The 20278-nt window shown below is 39.1% G+C and overlaps 1 protein-coding gene and 4 non-coding genes across 5 annotated transcripts; all 5 read right to left on the reverse strand.

Annotated features, from left to right (window-relative positions):
* Positions 1-1146: 1146 nt before the first annotated feature.
* On the reverse strand, positions 1147-1218 carry trnaq-cug (transfer RNA glutamine (anticodon CUG)). The gene has a single exon. It is a non-coding gene; the product is annotated as a tRNA-Gln (tRNA).
* Positions 1219-1313: 95 nt separating this feature from the next.
* On the reverse strand, positions 1314-1386 carry trnaf-gaa (transfer RNA phenylalanine (anticodon GAA)). Its single transcript has one exon. It is a non-coding gene; the product is annotated as a tRNA-Phe (tRNA).
* An 80-nt stretch (positions 1387-1466) lies between these two features.
* On the reverse strand, positions 1467-1540 carry trnai-uau (transfer RNA isoleucine (anticodon UAU)). Its single transcript has one exon. It is a non-coding gene; the product is annotated as a tRNA-Ile (tRNA).
* Positions 1541-1618: 78 nt separating this feature from the next.
* Positions 1619-1690, reverse strand: trnap-ugg (transfer RNA proline (anticodon UGG)). Its single transcript has one exon. It is a non-coding gene; the product is annotated as a tRNA-Pro (tRNA).
* A 5882-nt stretch (positions 1691-7572) lies between these two features.
* On the reverse strand, positions 7573-19496 carry nr1d2b (nuclear receptor subfamily 1, group D, member 2b). Its single transcript, XM_055220313.2, has 8 exons — positions 19055-19496; positions 17582-17812; positions 14957-15045; positions 14396-14540; positions 12404-13050; positions 11611-11796; positions 10815-11025; positions 7573-9348 (listed from the first exon to the last, which is right to left on the reverse strand). Exons 1-8 carry the CDS (start codon positions 19071-19073, stop codon positions 9152-9154), a joined length of 1725 nt encoding a protein of 574 aa, XP_055076288.2. The 5' UTR covers positions 19074-19496; the 3' UTR covers positions 7573-9151.
* Positions 19497-20278: the final 782 nt, after the last annotated feature.

Below are 20278 nucleotides of genomic sequence, written 5' to 3' on the forward strand. Positions count from 1 at the left end.
GTTAAACTTTAATGAGTATGAAGCCGAATGTCTAATGAATGTCATGACATTTGCAAACGTTAAACTAACGTGAACTTAACCACCGTGTTAAACTGCACAGAAGAAAACATGTCCAATACATGCTAGACAGCTATATAGGCAAGTTTAATTTTCCAAACATATACACATTATATTAACAAATAATGACCGAAATTTAATAACGAAGTAAACAAGACTTACCTATCGCTAACTCAAAGATGATAATAATAGCTGCCGGTGATTGGTTAAAAAGTTTACCTCAGAAGAGAAACGCGATTGGTCAAAAGTGAGCCACAGGAGAGGAACGCGCGATTGGTCCAAAGTAAGCCATGGGAGTGAAACGCGATTGGTCAAAAGTAAGCCACAGAAGAGAAACGTGATTCGTCAAAAGTAAGCCACAGGGAGAAACGTGATTGGTCAAAAGTAAGCCACAGGAAGAAACGTGATTGGTCAAAAGTAAGCCACAGGAAGAAACGTGATTGGCTTATGCGGGCTTACTTTGGCTCACTCGGTGGGAAGCAGTAGGCGCAAGCGAGAGGTAGCGGGATCGATGCCCGCATTCTCCACGTGATTGTGGTTTGTTGTTAATTGCTCTGATGTCACAGGCCGGAAGCGTGAAGCTTCACATTGGGTCCACACATGAACGTCTCCGATACAGATGTTATTTCACAAAGCAACATGGAGCAGGAGCTTAACACTCCAAGAGCATTTTGTTGCCATTTAAAATTGGAATCATTTTCTTTCAATGTTCATTTGTCTTCGTGTCATTTCTGGTAAGTCTTTTTAATGCATTTCATTGTCAGATTGTACACAAGAGCTGTGTGTTTCCTTTGGCCTGTACACATGAGCTGTGTGTTTCCTTTGTCCTAGACGTCAATGCATTTTTCATTTATTCTATGTTTTCGTACATGTTTAATTTGCTTCATTGTAATGTCCTTGTGTTTGCTGCAATTTTGCGACTTGTGAGTTGTTGGCCCACCGCCAGGGTGATCAGAAAAAGTGCTCAATGTTGCTTGAACTAACTCATTTTTGTCTAGAGCCTGAGTGCTCTGGTAAAAAGGCTTAAAGGGCAGGGGGATTGTTTTGGGGTAACAAACGCTGTTCCCTTGGATACCCAAAAACTCTTACAGGTCCCACCGAGATTTGAACTCGGATCGCTGGATTCAGAGTCCAGAGTGCTAACCATTACACCATGGAACCACTCTTTTGTTAGCGTCTGACCCACTGGGTCACGGAGAAAAGGACACTCGGATAGGGAGCTTCAGTTAAACAAACTCTCAAAAGGCTGCCATCAATGCCGAAACCCGGGATCGAACCAAGGACCTTTAGATCTTCAGTCTAACGCTCTCCCAACTGAGCTATTTCGGCCACAAAGATGCTCCCAGCAGGAATTTTCATCACAAATCACAGCAATATAGCAGTCGGCAAAAGGAGGCAAAAAGAAACCTTGGCCCGTACGGGGATCGAACCGGCGACCTTGGCGTTATAAGCACCACGCTCTAACCAACTGAGCTAACCGGCCACGGAACAGCTCCTGTCTCTGCCAAGACTGACATGAATGTTCCACAGTGTAGCAGCATCAAGAAGCAAAGCTAAACAAGGGCTCGTCCGGGATTTGAACCCGGGACCTCTCGCACCCAAAGCGAGAATCATACCCCTAGACCAACGAGCCAAGCCGTGCAGCCTTTTTGCCGTGCCACTGGGAAACATGTGACCACAACACAGTCACCAGCTTCCTCAAGCAGTTCCTTGGGCTAGGCCTGTTTGGTCCTGCTCCTCTGTTTAGCCACAATGAGCCCTAGTGTTGGGCTGGTGTCAAAATAAGCACTTATCGATATAAGTACATGCTTATTGCTTAATATTTGAAATGGTGTGAGAGAACTCGACTGGTCTGCATAAATCTCGGACCTGAACCCAGCTGAACACCTTTGTTATGGATTACAGGGTCTGAGCAAAACACTCATCACCCAAACCCATCAATGATTTGTTCACAGGGTCACAGTCATTTCAGCACAGAAAAAGTCCTTTGCAAAACTGTTGCAACATAGATGGAAACAAAATTAACGTTATTTGACATGGTCTGTAAGGTATAGCATTAATATTTGTTTTGATTGGAGAAACTGGAATAGATAAATATGTTCATTTATTTTTAAAGCCAGTTCAGCATCTATGGCTATATTCATGGCGAGAACTGGTTTTTGGCAAAGTCAGAAATGCAGGTTAGGTGAATTGGAGATGTCAAATTGCCCTTCCCTCGGTTTGTGTGTGTGTGTATAGATCAAGGTGTGTATAGTTTTTTTTACTGTGGAAGGAAACCAAATAACACAGTGCGCAGAGTAATTTCACGTTGACTCAAGGGGAACATATAAAGTCCACACACAAAGGCCACCTGACCAAGCCAGGGCTTGAACAGGGGACCTTCTTGCTGTGAGACAACAGTGCTCAGCTAGGCGAAGAGAGAATGTATAGTATCCCTGCTGAAAAAAACAGCATAGACCAGCAACATTCCCATGCTGGTCCATGCTGGTTTAGCTGGTGGTCACCACCATACCAACACCAAAACACATTATATACTGGTCTTGCTGGTATGACCAGCATGGGATGCTGGTGCTGGTATGCTGATGACCACCAGCTAAACCAGCACCAAACCAGCATGGACCAGCATGGGAATGCTGGTGGTCAGCACAAAAACACAATTTGCTGGTATGCTGTTTTTTCCAGCAGGGATGACCATTGTATTTTCTTTACAATATTGTCAGTTTTTTCAGATTATTTTTTATGTTTGTTGTTGTTATTTACTGTAATTGTAACCTGTACTGGATACAGTATTTTACATTTGTCTGTTGTTTGCTGAGCTAACAGTGTTATGTACACTACTGTAACTGGGACATGTTTTGTTGTGATTCTCCATGTTGACTGATTTGGGTATGGAGAGAAATCAATTATATTTATAGTTGCACTTTGTCTTTGTACTTCATTTGTAGTACTCTAATCAATAAGAATTAGACTTGCTAAAAGTGTTTTAGGTTAGCAGCAGCAGTGTGTAACTGGTTCAAAAAAAATTAATTCTTGTGAAATGTGTGTGTTTCTTATGGTAACAAAATATTGTTTTTATAAAGTTGTGTATAGTTTTGACAAAAGTGTTTCATTTTGCAAATGATCTGAAATGTTGTGCTACTTTGGTGAAGGGTTGTGTTAATTGTGTGTAGTGTTTTGACAAACCGGGTCCTGTTTTCAAAATTGTGCTTAAGCAATCGTAAAAAACTGTAATACGTTGTAACGTCAAGTAACCCTATGATATTTTATGTTTGTCTGTTGTTTGCTGAGCTAACAGTGTTATGCACACTACTGTAATAGCATGACAACTGGGACATGTTTGGTTGTGATTCTTCATGTTGACTGATTTGGGTATATGGAGAGAAATCAATTATATTTTTTCTCATTTTGCAATATTGGTCTTGTGTAGTGTTTGGTGAACTGTTGTACAATTGCACTTTCTCTGTGTACTTCATTTGTAGTACTCTAATCAAGAAGAATTAGACTTGCTAAAAGTGTTTTAGGTTAGCAACAGCAGTGTGTAACTGGTTAAAAAAGATTATGAAGTCATATGAAATGTGTGTGTTTCATATGGTAACAAAATATTGTTTTTATAAAGTCACATATAGTTTTGACAAAAGTGTTCCATTTTGCAAATGATCTGAAGTGTTGTGCTACTTTGGTGTAGGGTTGTGTTAATTGTGTGTAGTGTTTTGACAAACTGGGCCCTGTTTTCAAAATTGTGCTTAAGCAATCGTAAAAAACTGTAACAGTTCATTGCAGTACACAACGAAATGTCTACATCTGCTGGACAAAGGCATTTGTACAAAGGCAGGAACAGCTTATCTTAAAAATAAAGGCAGGGACTGTATATAACAGAAGTTTCCACCGAGGTCCGCATTCCTCCAAAGTTTTCCCTCATCAATCACACCTGAAGCAGCTAATAAAGATCTTTGTGACTGCTAGAAACATCCAGGCATTTGTGTTGTAGCTAAACTCTGCAAGTCTGCGGACCCCCACCTGGTACAAAGCTGTCACTGGGATGGTAGATTTGAAAAAGGTCCCATTTAGGTACAGACAGGAAAAATCACAGACACACAATATCTGTGAGGATTATGGCACGCAACGCAAAGTTTTTAAGAAACCTTAAGATCGACAGCCCGAATTCCAGGCAAGTTCACCCTACTGTAAAATCCAGCTTAAGCTGGTGAGTTGGTTTTAGCTGGTCTTCCAGCTTGGTTTTAGCTGGTATTGCTGGTGTAGCAAGCTGTTCTAGCTGTGTTTTAGTCACTTTTTAAGCTGGTCTAGCTGTGTTTTGCTCACTTTTTAAGTTGTTCTAGCTGACCCACCAGCTTGACCAGCTTTGCTAGGCTGGTTGGACCAGCTTAGACGAGCTACTGCCACCTTAAACCAGCTTAAACCAGTTACCAGCTTATGCTGGTCTTTGCTGGATTTTTCAGTAGGGCATTTTTTTGTTGTTTTGTTTTAGGTCTTGCTGAGGGGATTGTTTTCATAGTTAGACACCACACTAGTCAGCAGTGCTAGCTTCATAGTTCCTGATATTAAAAAGCAAGCACTAAGATAAAAAAATACAGAAAAAAACTAACTAACCTATACTACCCAAAATAGTGCTGCTACAGTAAGTTATGATAAACATGTGAAAGATCATTAAAGCAGTTACCTCAGTATTAAAATGATTTTATAATGATTGTAGCCTGTAGCTGCTCAATGGTATAACATGCTTAACATTTTTTTGTCTATTTGTGTAATGAACCCAACATATCCAGCAGAAGAAAAAGTATTTCAAAGCGAAAAGTGTTTTTTCGGAATAAGAAGGTTCTATCTGCATTTGACCCCTTCCAAAAATCCACATTTAGAAATTTGAGAGGATTTTGATATTGTATATTTAGAATATACAGTAGTGTACAATTAACTTCTCCCAGCAGTCAGAAATTGATCAATTTAACCATTAAAACTTATTTTTCTATTACAGGACTGCAAGTTAATAATAGTGTTTTACAATTTTTTGTGTTTTTCTTGTAAAACAGCAAATTTGAAAATGAATGGATAACAATAACTTTAGCATTATACTGACTAAGGAGCTTACACATACTGATGGATTAACCATTTCAGAAACATAAAAAATGATTTTGGTTATCACTTATACTGTTAGTTTAGAACAGCTGTAACGCATACATCGGGTAGTGCTCTAATAAATTTGTTAAGCCCTGTATGTACAAGAAATATGAATTGACATATATGATGACATTATTATATACACATTAGCAATAGTAGGAAAAAACACTGCTCTTATGGAGAGTTGTCCTGCCCTTAAGAGAAGAGAAGCTACAAAAGAACTTATTTTCAGTAGTGTGTAGTAAGGCGTGAATGAAATCAACTAAAAGATATCAGCCACTCAATCTCCTTCACAGGGAACAACAGTTACATACATAACCCGAGACTTTTTCATGTTTCAAACAAAACTATGCAAAAAAACATTTTGGTATGAATCAACATACGTGTAAAGCCAACAGTTTAGCATGTGTGCTTAAAAAGTCTAGAATTTTTATGATATTATCCTACACTACACAGGGAATAACTTGGATTTTTTTTCCAGAAAACTTCTTGCATAAAATAGTACATTTTCAAAAACTTCCCAGGGCCTTGATTTTTTCCCCACAGATTCACAAACTTTCAAGGATTTCAAGGACCCGTGGAAACCCTGTAAAAAATGCTGGGTTATTTTCAACTCAGCATTGCGTCAAAAAGGGATGAGCCCAGCCCGCTGGGTTGTTTCAACCAAAAATGCTGGGTTGTTTTAACCCATTGTTGGGTCAAATATGTATTTTCTGGGTTAATTTCAACCCAGCTGCTAGGCTCTTACCTTTTTGACCTAACGCTGGGTTGAAAAATAAACATTTTGTTAAGCTTCTGAAGTTTGCAGAAGACATCACAGTCATCAGCCTTCAGGATGCTGATAAATGTGAATATAAAAGTGAAGTTGAAATGCATGGCTGTCTCGTGCACTCAGTTGACTACGTTCAACACTGTTTACATTTTTTTTATTTTACTTTATTTTTACTTTTTTTGTTACTTGCTGTAGTTGTATTTGTGTACTGGAAACTTTAGTTACCAAAAAAAGATCCTTGCATGTGCACACAATAAAGCGCCACTGATTATACATGAAGCAAAGAAAATGTGTGTTAAAGAAATACAAATAGATTAGTGATTACAGTATTTCTCTTAACCAAAGTGTAATATTTTTATGACATTTATTATAACACGTTTTTACTGTAATGCTAATTGTTTCATACAAAATGGCATCTCACCCCCCCCCCAAAAAAAATGAACCAGTGCTGCTAAAATAATCTTCATGCAGGGTTCCCACAACTATTTTAAAGCAACACTAAAGAGTTTTTGCTCTTTGCTCCACCTACAGGTTGGAAGCAGAATTGTCCATTACCACTGTCGTAAATAATTTAGCCTACTGCAGCAAAGCTGGCTCTGATTGGATTGTAGGTCTGTCGTAAAAAAAGTTTTTGTAGTTTTTACTCGAACTACAGGACCGCGATCCGATAGTTGGAAACGTCTTTAGTGCGGTTTTGGCCGATAGAGGGCTGCAAAGTGAATGTGAAAGTGCCGTTCACCCTTTGTCGAGTGGATGAACCACTGAAACTTCTTTGGAAAAGTTATTTTAAGGTAAAAAAACTCTTTAGTGTTGCTTTAACTTCAAATTCAAGGACCTTTCAAGGACTTTCCAGGTCTAATACCCTCAAATTCAAGGAATAATGTGGGGACACATTTCAAGTGAGAGCAAGGTTGCATCGTGTTACCTTTTAAGATACACAGTTACAGTTCCCTTTTGAGGGAACTCGCGCTGCATTACTGCGGTAACACTTTGGGGACGCTTTCGTGGGTAAGTGCGTCTGAATGTGTATATCAAATTCAACCAATTGTGAGGCTTAACGACAAAGACAGGAATCGCTATCTGAAATATTACCAAAGAAGTCGTTACAGGGACGCAGGAAGTATGGCAAGGGAGACGCAGCGTCTCGTTCCCTTCTCAGGGAACAACAGATACATACGTAACCCGAGACGTTTTCATGTGTCAAACACAACTATGCAAAAAAGCATTTTGGTATGAATCAACATTAGCATACAGAAGATATAAGCATTTAAAGTGAACAGTTTAGCATGTGTCCTTTAAAGGTCTAGAATTTTTATGATATTATCCTACACTACACAGGGAATAATATGGATTTTTTTCCCAGAAAACTTCTTGCATAAAATAGATTCAAGCACTTTCAATGACCTGTATCCATGTTTGTATATTTTCAAAAACTTCCCAGGGCCTTGAATCCCCCACTCCCCAGATTTACAAACTTTCAAGGATTTCAAGGACCCACGGAAACCCTGTTCATGACAATAATTAGTTGTAAATGTTTTTGACTTATTAATATAAAAACACACAAAACAACAAAAGGTTTAGCTTTTATCTGTTTATTTTTTGTTTTCTAATTATATATATATATATATATATATTATATTTAAATGCATATAAATCTAGCTATCTTACAATGCTTTCACAGAAGATAACACACAGACTGGAATATGGCAACACGCTGCTGACGCCGGGTAGGCCGCTAGGTTGAACACTAACACAGGAACATCATCACCAAACAGAATTCAAGATACTCTAAACATCCTTTTTTCTTGATATTTTTATTCTGCAATGGACTGACCCAATAAAACAGACGATGAGGCATCACCAGAGTAATGGTGCTGCTCAGTGAGGTTTTGGGTTATTGCCTATTTCCCATTTCCTTCCCTTGGGTCTGGTCCAACAGTGTGTGAGCATACGCGCAGTTTACTAACACAGAAAAACAATAATTCCACGATAAACTTTCATTTAGACTTGCTCAAAGCAACAACAAAAAAACACATTCAAAACAAATTACATTTTAATTGTAATTAAAAAAACAGCTATAAGAATTAGATATTTTCCAAACACATCAAAAAATCACCATAAATATTCAACCTTATTACCAATCAAATAATCAGGTGTCAGTTAGGGTGTGGCCTCAGCTATATGTATACATTATGGCATCACTCAGGATGGCTTTGTCCCATCAGTTTGTCCTCCTTTAGTTATTAAGCATCATCAAACAGTGTGTCGTTACTAAAAGCCCTACACCCACCCTAAAACATACACAGATGCACCATTATGCAGATCTAAAATCCTTTATGGAAGTATGCAAATGCTTAGCCAACACACAATCCTGTTGGGCATTCTTTGGCAGTAGTAAACCTTAGCACTCGTCGATAGAGGTACCTTCAAATATCTGTGCCATTAAACCATGTGTCATTATTTGGGTAGCTATAAATACACAAACCGTTTAACTAACTAATGTTCTTTACTAAGTCTTGTACAGTACGTTTAGGGCATACAGAGAAAGCGGCTTCACTTTACTAGAGACTTTAAGACTATAAAAATATATATATTTATCCGTTAAACATTCCTGTGTCTTTCTATTGGAAAGCTTTGACTAGCAGCTTGTTCCACATTCCTCCATTTTTAGTTATAAATCATAATGGATGTCCAGCTGTGTTTGGGAAAATCCCATCATCGGCTCAGCAAAACCACCCAGCTTTCATATGGCCACAGGTACACAGCCAATTTCTGAAACGATTAACAGACCAAAAAACTAACAATCCAAAAACAGTGAACGTGTCACTTATTGCACAGACGGCATAAATCTAAAGACAAATTCAAGGTGCCTCTGCAAACTCTCGTAATCTTACAAACCCTCATAAGCATCTACAACGAAACCTTAGTAGTTTGTGTCTGCGAGTCGTGTGCATTAGAACAAACAGAGGCGGCGATATCGTTTTACAGTACAATAACTTCTTAAGTTTCTGCCCTCCCCTCCTTCCTCCACAGGACCTTCATCAGTCCATTGGATTTCGCTTGGAAAATCTCAAGCCAAGTAGACTTAAAAACAAGCTTTTCCACGGCCGAGTGGACTGCAGAGGCCTACGGGTTCCGGAATCGGAGGGGGAGCGTGGTCCACAGTTTATGGGGGCAGCGGGTGGGTGGTCATGGTTGGACCTTGAAAGCCAGGAGCTGCTCGGAGTGCATGTTGTTGAGAGAGCGCAGGTCAGGCAGTTTGAGGAGCAGTTTGGTGAAGATGGCGATCTCGTTGGGGTGGTTCTTGGTGATCAAGGTGCGTAGTGCTCGGATGAGAGTTTCCTGTAGCGCCTCAACCGAGTTAACGTTTTCAAGACCAGAACGATCTGTAGGAAAACAAAGCGGGGGAATTTATTTGACACTTTCTGTCAGCGGTTTAACAGTTTCTGGTCACGCTGATTGAAAAATTTGAAATATTACAGAATAGGGATGTAACGCTACACTAAGGTCACGGTTCGATCTGTATCTCGATGCTGGGTTCGCGATACGATACACATCACGGGGGGTTTTTTGGGAGCAGATAAAAATGTAACTGTTATTTAAATTTCAGATTAATTTTCATAATATTAACAATTTCAGTGACTTTTTGTTGTACATAAAACTTAATAAAGAATTTAAAAAATTTAACGTTTAACTGAATCTTTTGTACTGCATTCCTGTCACTGAAAAAAGGGAAATTTTACATAAACTTTGAATTAAGGGACTTAGCAGGGGCGTTGTAAAATATAAAGCTCTACTAGACTTTTTGAAAGCCTAACACTTCTATACAATGTCCTTTTTTTAACCCACTATTCCTACATGTATTTAAAAATATTTAAGTCTCATGTTCATTATACATTGTATATGTTCATATGAACATTGTTAACATGTTTGGAGGCATAAATGGCTTGGAAATAATGACAACAGAGATCATATTTTCTTGCACATTTGCATTATACAATGATAACAATGATTAATAATAACTTATTTTTTACAAGAATATTTTTACAATAGCACTATTTTAAGAAACCATTCATGTTATGACTGCTATACTAAAATAAACTCAGTCATAGTTACTGCCAACTGTGTCCTACAGCTAGTGAACTAAATATTAATTTCATATCTAAAAATACAGAATAGTATAACACATACATGTGTTGATTTTTTTCAGCAACAATGCAAATCTATAGACTTGATTAAACTAGCCTACTTTAAACTCATCATCTATTTCTGCTTCCCTTTCCCTGCTTTGCACAAAACATTTCTGATGTCCATCTACAGGAGCTAATAGTGATGGAGTCAAAATAAGTTTATCATTATTATTAAGAAACTTACTTTAGTTTTGTTATGTTTTCATAAGATATCTCAATCGCGTGGCGTCACCTGGACTTTTGTATGGGGCTGCGCGCAGCTGGACATGTTTTTGTGGGTGCGATTGATTAAGATTCCCTACGAGTGATATGAAAACAAGATGCAGCCAGACGTTGGACTTAAAAGATGACGGGGCATCTACTGAAGTCATGTTGCTGACCTTTGGTCAAGCTGCAGGTGATTCAAGCGGTGTCTGTGTTGCTGCGGTGAAGCACAGGTGATGCTAGCGCAGAGTAGATCACGTGTTGACCAGTCAACGAATAAAATTTTAAGAACTTTAACGTATAAATATCCCCATCAAGCTACGATGCAATATCGTGGCATTTTTTGTATCACGAAGTATCATACTGCGAAGTATCGTTACATCCCTATTACAGAATGTTAAAATGTCCTGTTTTATATAACGGGCATCAATCAAGACGTTGGAGGAAGTGACCCGTACCTGCTGACACAAGCACTACAGCTGTGAAAAGACTCATCTCCTCCTCGCTAAGGTTCAGAGCTTGTAGTTTCTCAGTAAAGTCAAACATTGAGTTCAGAAGGTCTCCGGCACCCATAGAGCGCAGAGCCTCTACGCTATACTTTCTGCCACTCAGAAACGTGACCGAGCGCTCCTTCACATTAAACAGGGATGTAAAACGCACCACCAGCACCTACAGATTAAACACAAAGAAAACATTTTTTGTTTTAACTCCTTCACCGCCAGCCTTTTTGAGAAAAGTTGCCCACCTGCATTTTTCTAATTTTAACAAAAGTTTCACAAAGTTCCTTGCAGGAAAAATTATCTTCTATAAATATATAAACATACAAATTATAACAAATTAAAGAACACACCCTCTGCTTTCAAACAAACAATAAACAAACAAACAAACAAACAAAATGGGGAAAAAACGTTTCATTATATATTTACTTTTTCTACTTAATTTAACCACTGAAATATGGATATTTCTCTTCAAAAATACAACATTTTGAGCAAAAAGCTTAAAAAATTGCGTTTTTGTAAAGGAATTTATGTTAGAGATCAGACTCGGATTGACTATCAAACATAAAGGCAGTTAAAATAAATCATTAAATCTTTTTAACATCCGTTTTTGATAAATTCGGTTTGGCCATCTAGTGGATAAAAGCGGTATTACACTTTCACTTTGAAATTCGTCCAGAAAGGCATATTTATTAGTTAAAAAATCTGCACTCTAATATTTTAGCATATTTGTTTGTTTCCTTTTCGTTGTTCATACCTCAAAGGTGCCGGCCTTCAGCAGGCTGACCTGGTCATGCTGGGACAGATCTTTGAATCCAGGAATGCGTTTTGCGAACTCCACCACCTCTCTGACAGCTGGGGTGAAACTCATGGAAAACTCCTCCCAAATACTGTGACCTGCCTTCTGAGGGTCCACGTAGGGTGATGTATTCATGGGACAAACCTGTGAAACATAAAAAAAATCTGTAACTACTGCAACTTTGTTTGTTGATGACTTTTCGCTTTTGGCTGTTCCTTCCCTTTAAATGGATCTGATAACAAAAGTCTTTTTTTAGATGTCAAATACATTTTTGGTGTGCCCAGAGTACATTATGTGAAGTTTTAACTCAAAATATCATACAGATAATTATTATTGCATGTTAAAATTGCCACTTTGTAGGTGTGAGCAAATAGGTGCCATTTTTGGTGTGTCCTTTTACATGCAAATGAGTTAATTTCTGCACTAAATGGTTGTGGTGTTGTGTTGTGGTTGGATAGTGCAGATTAAGGGGCGGTATTATCCCCTTCTGACATCACAAGGGGAGCCAAATTGCGTTTTTATTTTTCAAAACTAAGTTACTGGGTTGTTATTTTTCACATTTTCTAGGTTGATAAAAGCACCGGGGACCCAATTGTAGCACGGAAAAAGTCAGATATTCATGATATGTCCCCTTTAATTGTTTACATTTACAATAACCTACAGATTTTTTTGTGTTTAATAGCATATTAGTTTCTACTGACTAGTTTCTATTGACAATTTTGTGGCACTATGACAATCCTGTTTAACTTACCAGGTGCGTCCTGTTTCCCCTAGCACATCGGGGGGTGTGCATCGTCGGGACACTATAGCTGGCGTTCGCATGCGGGTCATTCTGAGCTCTCATAGAGAGATTGTGTAGGGATGGCCCGGCGGGGCAGCTGTTGGCCAGTCGGACAGTACTACATTCATGGCTGGAGTTTTCATGCTCCTGTGCAACAGAGCCTGATAGAGGCTTCTGATTGGTCACCGAGGATGCATTGATCTGATGGTTCCAAACCTCTTGTCTCTCCTCTGTGTGATGGCTGTAGTTTTTAGGGGCCTCTGAAGGCACATTGCCCTGCTCCTGATTGTACGTGAACGTCTCCTGGTGTGCCCTGGTGACCGTGCCAATGACCTCCTCCTCCCCGCTGTCGGTGGCACTGGAAGAATCTGAGCTCATGCTGGTATCCATAGCGACCAGCAGCTCTGGGGCAGGACTGGATTCAGATCGGTTGCTCCTGGGGGAAGCGGAGGGAGAGCGAGAGGAGGGTCCGGAGCCGCTGTCCGGAGGAGGAGTCTGGTTGCAAACAGACAGGGGCTGGTTGCCGTTGCTGTTATTCATCATATTGTTCATGGCATTCTGCATCTCAAGCAGCATCCTCTGCTTCTCGCGTTTGGGAATCCGGCCAAAACGGACAGCTGAAGGGCAGAGGCGCTGATGTTAAATTTGCAGATTATACTGACAATGACTAAAATCTTCTCAAATCTTCAACATTGAATGAAATGTATTTTTAAACGTCACTTGCAGTACTCTGCTTATTAACACTGTATAGAGACAGAGCGCAGAGCGTCATAACCTGAAAACCACGCCCACCGGGGGCGAAACCAATCCATCCCTCTCCATTGACTTTGTATTGCGAGAGGCTGCCTCCTTGTCATTTCTGGCTTATAACAAAAAACTGAATAAGACCTAAAAGCTGCTGTGTGACAGGATGTACAGCTAAAAAAAAAAAGAGGTAAGTTTTTATAAGCTGTCGACCCCCCCAAAAAATGAGCGTTTAAAGACACAAAAGTGGAAACAGGCAACTTTTCATAGTACTACTATTAAAGGTGCAGTGTGTAAATTTTAGCGGCATTTAACCAATGGCTTAATCCACGACTCACCCCTTGCTTTTGAAACACATAGAAAAGCTACGGTAGCCGCCACCGGACAAACATGTCATCGTCGGAGGCAACTTAGTAAAAAATTTGTCTGTTAAGGGCTTCTGTAGAAAAATGGCGGCACAAAATGGCGACTTCCATGTAAGGGGACCCTCAGTGTATGTAGATAAAAAGGTCTCGTTTTAAGTTAATAAACACACAACGGTTCATTATGAATGGTCTTTATACACGCCTGATAATATAGTTTTGTATATTATTTTGCATTTCTGTCAAAAGATCCTTCTAAAAAAATACACACTGCACCTCTAATAGAACTGCGTCCACTAGGGGGAAACGTGGTCGGCGATCCACTTTTTTTCTCCTTAAAGGCTGGGTTTTACGACTCGACAGCTTATAAAAACTTATTTCTGGGATTTTGGCTTGTTAGCTGTACGTGTTGTCGCACAGCAGCTTTTAGGCATTATTCTGTTTTTTGTTATAAGCCAGAAATGACAAGAAGGCGGCCTCTCTCAATACAAAGTCAATGGAGACGGTTGGATTGTTGTCCCCCCCCGGTGGGCGTGGTTTTCAAATTTGCATAACTGCTCTCTGTCTCTATACTTTGTAAATTTGGATATTGTACAGCTATGGACCTGAATGCACAAAGTGCGTTTACTAAACGCTGCCAATTTACAGCAATGCTGTTTGTCTAAATGATTTAGTTTCTTTCCCTCATTTCCTTAACAGTTTTCCTATTTAATCTTAAGTATTTGCACATAACAGTGGTCTGTGTTGCTGTAAATGTTATTTTAGTACATATATTATGTAGGTATTTAATATGTTGGTCTGTAAAGTAAGACATTTTATTGTGTAGAACTAGGACGGGGTGCCAGCTGGAGCTCACCATCTCTTGACATGCCCACGAGCAGACACTTCTTAAAACGGCACTGCTGGCATCGGTTCCTGTTGACGCGCATGATGGGACAGCTTTCGTTCTTAAGGCACTTCTTATACTGAATGTTCTGCTGAATGCTCCTCCTGAAGAAACCCTGCCGCAGGGAAAGTGACAGAGAAAGAGGTTTTAGCGCCACAGTGCCCACACAGAGGGTGACAGGTGTCGAGTTGTGGGGTCAGTATGGCGAGCAGGTGTCGCTCGTGTCCTGGAGTTCTGCTCTGATGCTTAAACTGGCTGCTATGTGGGAGGCTTTTTGGATATAAATAAGGCAAAGTCACATCCCCCTTCGAAGGGACACTCGGGCATAATGTGACCCAGATAAAAAAAATGACAACCATGTCCCAAGCACAACTGCCTCCACTGAGAAATGAATAAAACCGAAGACATAAGAGTGAGAACTACAGGTTTCATACGCCCCCTTCTCTGTACTGCAGACAACACTAAATTAAACCTCTGATTCTTATAATTATAAACTGAAATGTGGCTGATGACCCCTTAACATTTTCTCACCTTACAGCCCTCACAGGCGTGAACACCGTAGTGAAATCCCGAAGCCACATCTCCACACACTTTACATAGCAGCACCAGACCATTAATCTCTGCAGAAGTACAAACAGACAGATGAGTCAGATGAAGATGTGATGATCTGGGCTCAGATTCTCCTTACGATAGCTGCCGTGACATCTGATTGTTCAAACGGCTACAAGACCATTACTATATCAAACAAGAGCAACTATACTGACATCATCTTTCTGTTCTCTTTTGAACTCTCTGACATTAAGCAAAGATGGACAACATAAAAAAGTATGTATGCAACTGCATTATTCCTAAAAGGAAAGCAGGAAAAAAACAGCAAATATATCTTATCTCAGTTACAATTCTGTCTGTCTGTCTGTAATGTAAAACGGTTCTTCCACTTTCATAAAAAATCCCGATAATTTACTCACCCCCATGTCATCCAAGATGTTTTACGTCTTACTTTCTACAGTAAAAAAAACTGTTTTTTGAGGAAAGAATTCCAGGATTTTTCTCCATATAGTGGACTCCATTTGCCCCCATGGTTTACAGTTTCAATGCAGCTTCAAAGTGCTCTAAACGATACCAACCGAGGCATAATGCTCTGTTTACACCAGCCGCGGTAGAGGCGTCAAGCGCGAGTGATTTCAATGTTAAGTCAATGTGAAGACACGTTGATGTGCGTCTGGAAGTCTCCCGGCGCGGATGAGGCGTTTGGCGCGGCACGGTCAAGAATGGTGCGAATTAAGCTTCTGGCGCGGTACGTGCAAATGGTGCTTTTTGTGCATTTTGTGTTTGACGCGAATTTGCGGCTGACGTTGAGTTGAAAAGTTGGAACTTTGCCGGATTTTTGGCTGCATTAACCAATCAGGAGCCTGATTGCTGCTGTGGCAGCAGCCCCGCCTGGAGTCAGTAATTCAACATAAAGGAACGCTTGACATTGTCCGTGAGCAGTCACCCGGAGCTATACGACACAAGTTCTTATTTCTATAGAGACAGGAATAAAAAGGACCTCGCTTGGAAGGGTGTCAGTGAGGACATTGGGCAACCTGGTAAGATGTAATACACATTTCACTTTTGAGTCATGTGACGTTTATCGACCCACGGCGTTTATTTTCCCCCTATAGTAAGGTGACCAAATACAAACCGGTAACTCTCTCAATAAATGCACAATCAACATCATCTTGCAAACAGACAACCGCATAGCACTTGCCCCTCCCACAAGAAGCCGATTTTGCCTCTGATGCGCGTCAAATGCTTGCTTTTTCCGCGCGTCTACTTCGCTCTAGACGCGCGAATGCATTCAAACTGTTCAAGCGGCAAACTAGGCGCGGTAGACGCGATTTTTCCGCCCTAAATGCGGTTATTGTAAATGCAGCGTAAGGGTCTTATCTAGCAAAACGAACTGTACTTTTAAACTTCTCGTTTTGCACTAGCCTTGTGATGCGTCAGCGTGACCTTACTTATTACATAATCATGTCGAAAGGTCACACGTCACTTTTAAACGTTTACTTGCGAACCATTTTAAACAATAAACTGACATTAATTATTATCATTCCACATACAACAACATCAGAATGGTGCTGTTTCTCCACATTTGTAAACACTAGAGCGGTAGTTTCACATACGTCATGGATTACATAATACGTAACGTCACACGGCTAGTGCAAGGCGATTAAAAAGTACTTTTTGTGATAAGACCCTTATGCTTTGGTTGAGATCATTTAGAGCCCTTCGAAGCTGCAATTTTAATCTGCATTGACACTGTAAACTGTTGAGGTCCACTAAAGTCCACTATATGGAGAAAAATCCTGGAATGTTTTCCTCAAAAAACGTAATTTCTTCTAGATTGAACATAGAAAGACATAAACATTTTGGATGACATAGGAGCAAATCATTGGGATTTTTTATAAAAGTGGAATATTTAACATAATGTTATTTTTTTGATTATTATAAATTAGGGCTGGGAAGAGATTAATCGCGATCAATCGCATACAAAACAAAAGTGACTCCTGGCACAATATATGTGTGTGTGTAATTATTATGTACATATAAATACACACACATTCTTGTATGTATTTAAGAAACATTTACATGTGTATATATATTTATTTATATTTTTATATATTCTATATTATATATACATTTAAAAAATTGATATATAAATAAAAAATCTGACATGAATATATATGTTTGTGTGGTTAAATATACACAATATTTACACACAGTACACACACATATATTATGCAAAAAATAACCCTTATTTTGTATGCGGTTAACCGCGATTAATCTTTTCCCATCTATCTATCTATCTATCTATCTATCTATCTATCTATCTATCTATCTATCTATCTATCTATCTATCTATCTATCTATCTATCTATCCTCTTATGCAATTCGTATAATTATATGAATTATTGTATTTAATATAGTAAGTTAACAATGTTAATTACTGACTATTATAAATATTGATAACATAATATTCCTATATTATTTATTTATCTATCTATTTATTTATCTATCTTCTTTCAACAATTAAAAAATTAATTGTTATATAAATATATAACAAGATCATAAAAATTATGATTTCTATAAAGCTTTATTCTTTGTGTCTCTCACTTGTAATTCCACTTTTGGCTGTGGAGGGTGATCGTGCCTTCCCTCCACCGTGCCTGGGTGGGCGGGGCTGAGGGGCCACAGGAAGGGCCTCGCTCTGGTGGCCCTGCCGATGACTGGGTGAGGCTCTGTGGGGCGGGGAGCAGGACTGATAGCTGCTGTTGGAGGAGTCACTGTGACATGACTCTGGACTGGAGGCCGAGCTCGAGGAGCGAATGTATGCTATTACTCCACCTGGTGGCGAGACACAGAAGAGCAATAAAATATGAATTGAATTAAGGTGTCAAGATTATTTTCCAAGATGTATTTGTCAGATATTAATCTGCATTAGTTCAATATGAATCATGAATATGTGGTCTAGAGATCCACAACAGCTTTTCTTTCCATTTCAGGTCTTAGCTATTTTTATCATTAGTAATAATAAAAAGTCCCAAAATTAAATAACAGAGAGCAACTAGATAGATATGATTCACTAAATTACTGATAGATAAACAGACATTTTTAATGACATTTTATATTTTATAAATAAAAAAAGGCTGTGCTGGGCGCTCTCTCTCTCTCTCTCTCTCTTCTTTCTCTAGGTTGACCTGATTTCTGTTGTCCCACTCTTAATAGTTAGGTAACACTACTATTACATAATTCCTTTTTCAAAAGGGTGTTGGCTTTAATAACAACAACAACAGACAATTAAAAGTGACACTGACTAAGTTAGACTCTTATCACTTATTTTTTGTTATCATATGTTTATTAATAATTACACACAGTTCAACAATAATAAACTAGACCAGCAATATCCAGAAAGGAGTCGAGCGCTTTAAACTAATTATGATTTTATTGGATAAAAGTACATATGTATTCTATTAGTAATATAAAATATTGCACTTAACTGTCCACCTGAACTTTCTTACATTTAATAAAATAAATCTACAAACAGCAAAACGTTTTAAACAAAGTACTATTTAAGCTTTTGTCTCGATTTTTGAAAGAAAATGAATGAGCGTCGACGCATTGTGAACTGCTGATTGACAGGCTCCTTTCCCCGCCTCCACGTGTACCGGGCATGTTTTCTGTGCGCCTACAAGCCAAAAAGTGGGTCAGCCCGCAGCCGCCTCACGTGTATCCACAGCTACAGACGCATCAACGCGGCCATGCAAATTATGCAACACACACGTCATGTCTTCCCTCGACCAATCAGAGGTGACGCACGGGACGCGTAAACACAGATGCACATGGCTAGGCTGTGTGGTCCATGTGAGTCGGACAGAATGCACCTCATAGTTACCCACAATCTATAGCATAACAACACAACCCTGACGCTATTAACCTACTTAGTTTTCATGCTGCAAAATAACGCGATAAATACACAAATCACACTTTCGTGCAAAATATACATTTACAGTGTTATGTGTGTTATATGTCGTTTATTAAAACAAGCCATATTAAAGTCAAGTAGGCTGTAAAACAGACAGATCTTACCAGCCTTTGTGGAGTCCATGTCCTCCGACAGCTTTGAGCCGCAGTCACCTGTGTATTAATGCCGTTTTTACTCACTTTACAGCAACTGTCTAGTCGCTGTCTGTCTTCTTTATAATGTCTATACTACCTGGAGAACGTTACTAACATCACAATAAAAATTACAGAAGAATGATCGCTGCTATAACACAACAAATCCCAGTAGTCCTCTTCTTTATTTAAATGAATAGATTATTCCTAAACTTGTTAGTATTAAAAAAGCGGAATGAAGATCAAATCCACGCGAATTTACGTCTATGATGTTACTGTAACTGCTCACTAAGTCGTCTTAAGTCGTTACAGACTAGACATGTGTTTAAATTAAGTTTCCCTCAAAGAGTCGCGAGTGTAGAGTGAAACTGTGCGCTGCTGATTCTCCTGTCACTGCCGCTGCTGCTGTCTCCAGATCATGTGACCCACTTCACCCTGGCCCCGCCCACCGCTGCATTAGTATCAGCATAACCCACTGACACACTTTTCACTGCTCCTGAAGGGGCCTCCTGTGCACCCTCAAATCACACTCGAGGTCACCACTGTAAATACAGTTTCCAATGTTTTCCTGTCCAAGAGGAAATGAGATCTACACATTTCCAGAGGCCAAAAAAGAAATAGGAAGGAGGCTTAATTTGGATAGTATGACTATACTATACGTAAGGAATAATTGACAACAAGCCGTTAAATTATAAGAAAATATTGCACACCCAAGCGGAGTGCCGGGCAGTGTTGGGTGTAACTAGTTAAGTAATTAGTTACTGCAATTTAATTACTTTTCCCTTGAAAAAGTAAAGTAGGGGCTTACTCTTATTTTTCTTGTAATCTAATTACAGTTACTTCTGATGTAACTAAATACTGTGTATGGACTCTAAAACAATTATGTACACTATAATACAATAGTGGATTTAACATGGTTTTAGTTTACAATTCTCACTATTAACTGGTTGATTATAAGCATTACTATTAATGAGATGCTGGCTGTTTATTAATACTTAAAAACACATATTAATGCCTAATTCTGCAAAACCTTATTCTACGTCCATAACCCTCCCCATTTCTAACAATATTTAAAATTAACAACTTCTTTAGTGTTAATAAGCAGTAGTTGGATTATATTGAGGCAAAAGTTGTTAAAAGTTAGTTAATAGAGAGAATTGGACCCTAAAGTGAGACCAGAATAATTGATGTACTTTT

The sequence above is a fragment of the Misgurnus anguillicaudatus genome, chromosome 20 (assembly GCF_027580225.2).
Source record: "Misgurnus anguillicaudatus chromosome 20, ASM2758022v2, whole genome shotgun sequence".
In the NCBI taxonomy this organism is placed as follows: domain Eukaryota; kingdom Metazoa; phylum Chordata; class Actinopteri; order Cypriniformes; family Cobitidae; genus Misgurnus; species Misgurnus anguillicaudatus.

Coding starts and splice junctions, on each gene's coding strand:
- nr1d2b (XM_055220313.2), bottom strand. Junction 13,051..14,395: donor CGTGGGCATGTCAAGAGATG/GTGAGCTCCAGC, acceptor TCTGCCCTTCAG/CTGTCCGTTTTGGCCGGATT. Junction 11,797..12,403: donor GGGGAAACAGGACGCACCTG/GTAAGTTAAACA, acceptor TATGTTTCACAG/GTTTGTCCCATGAATACATC.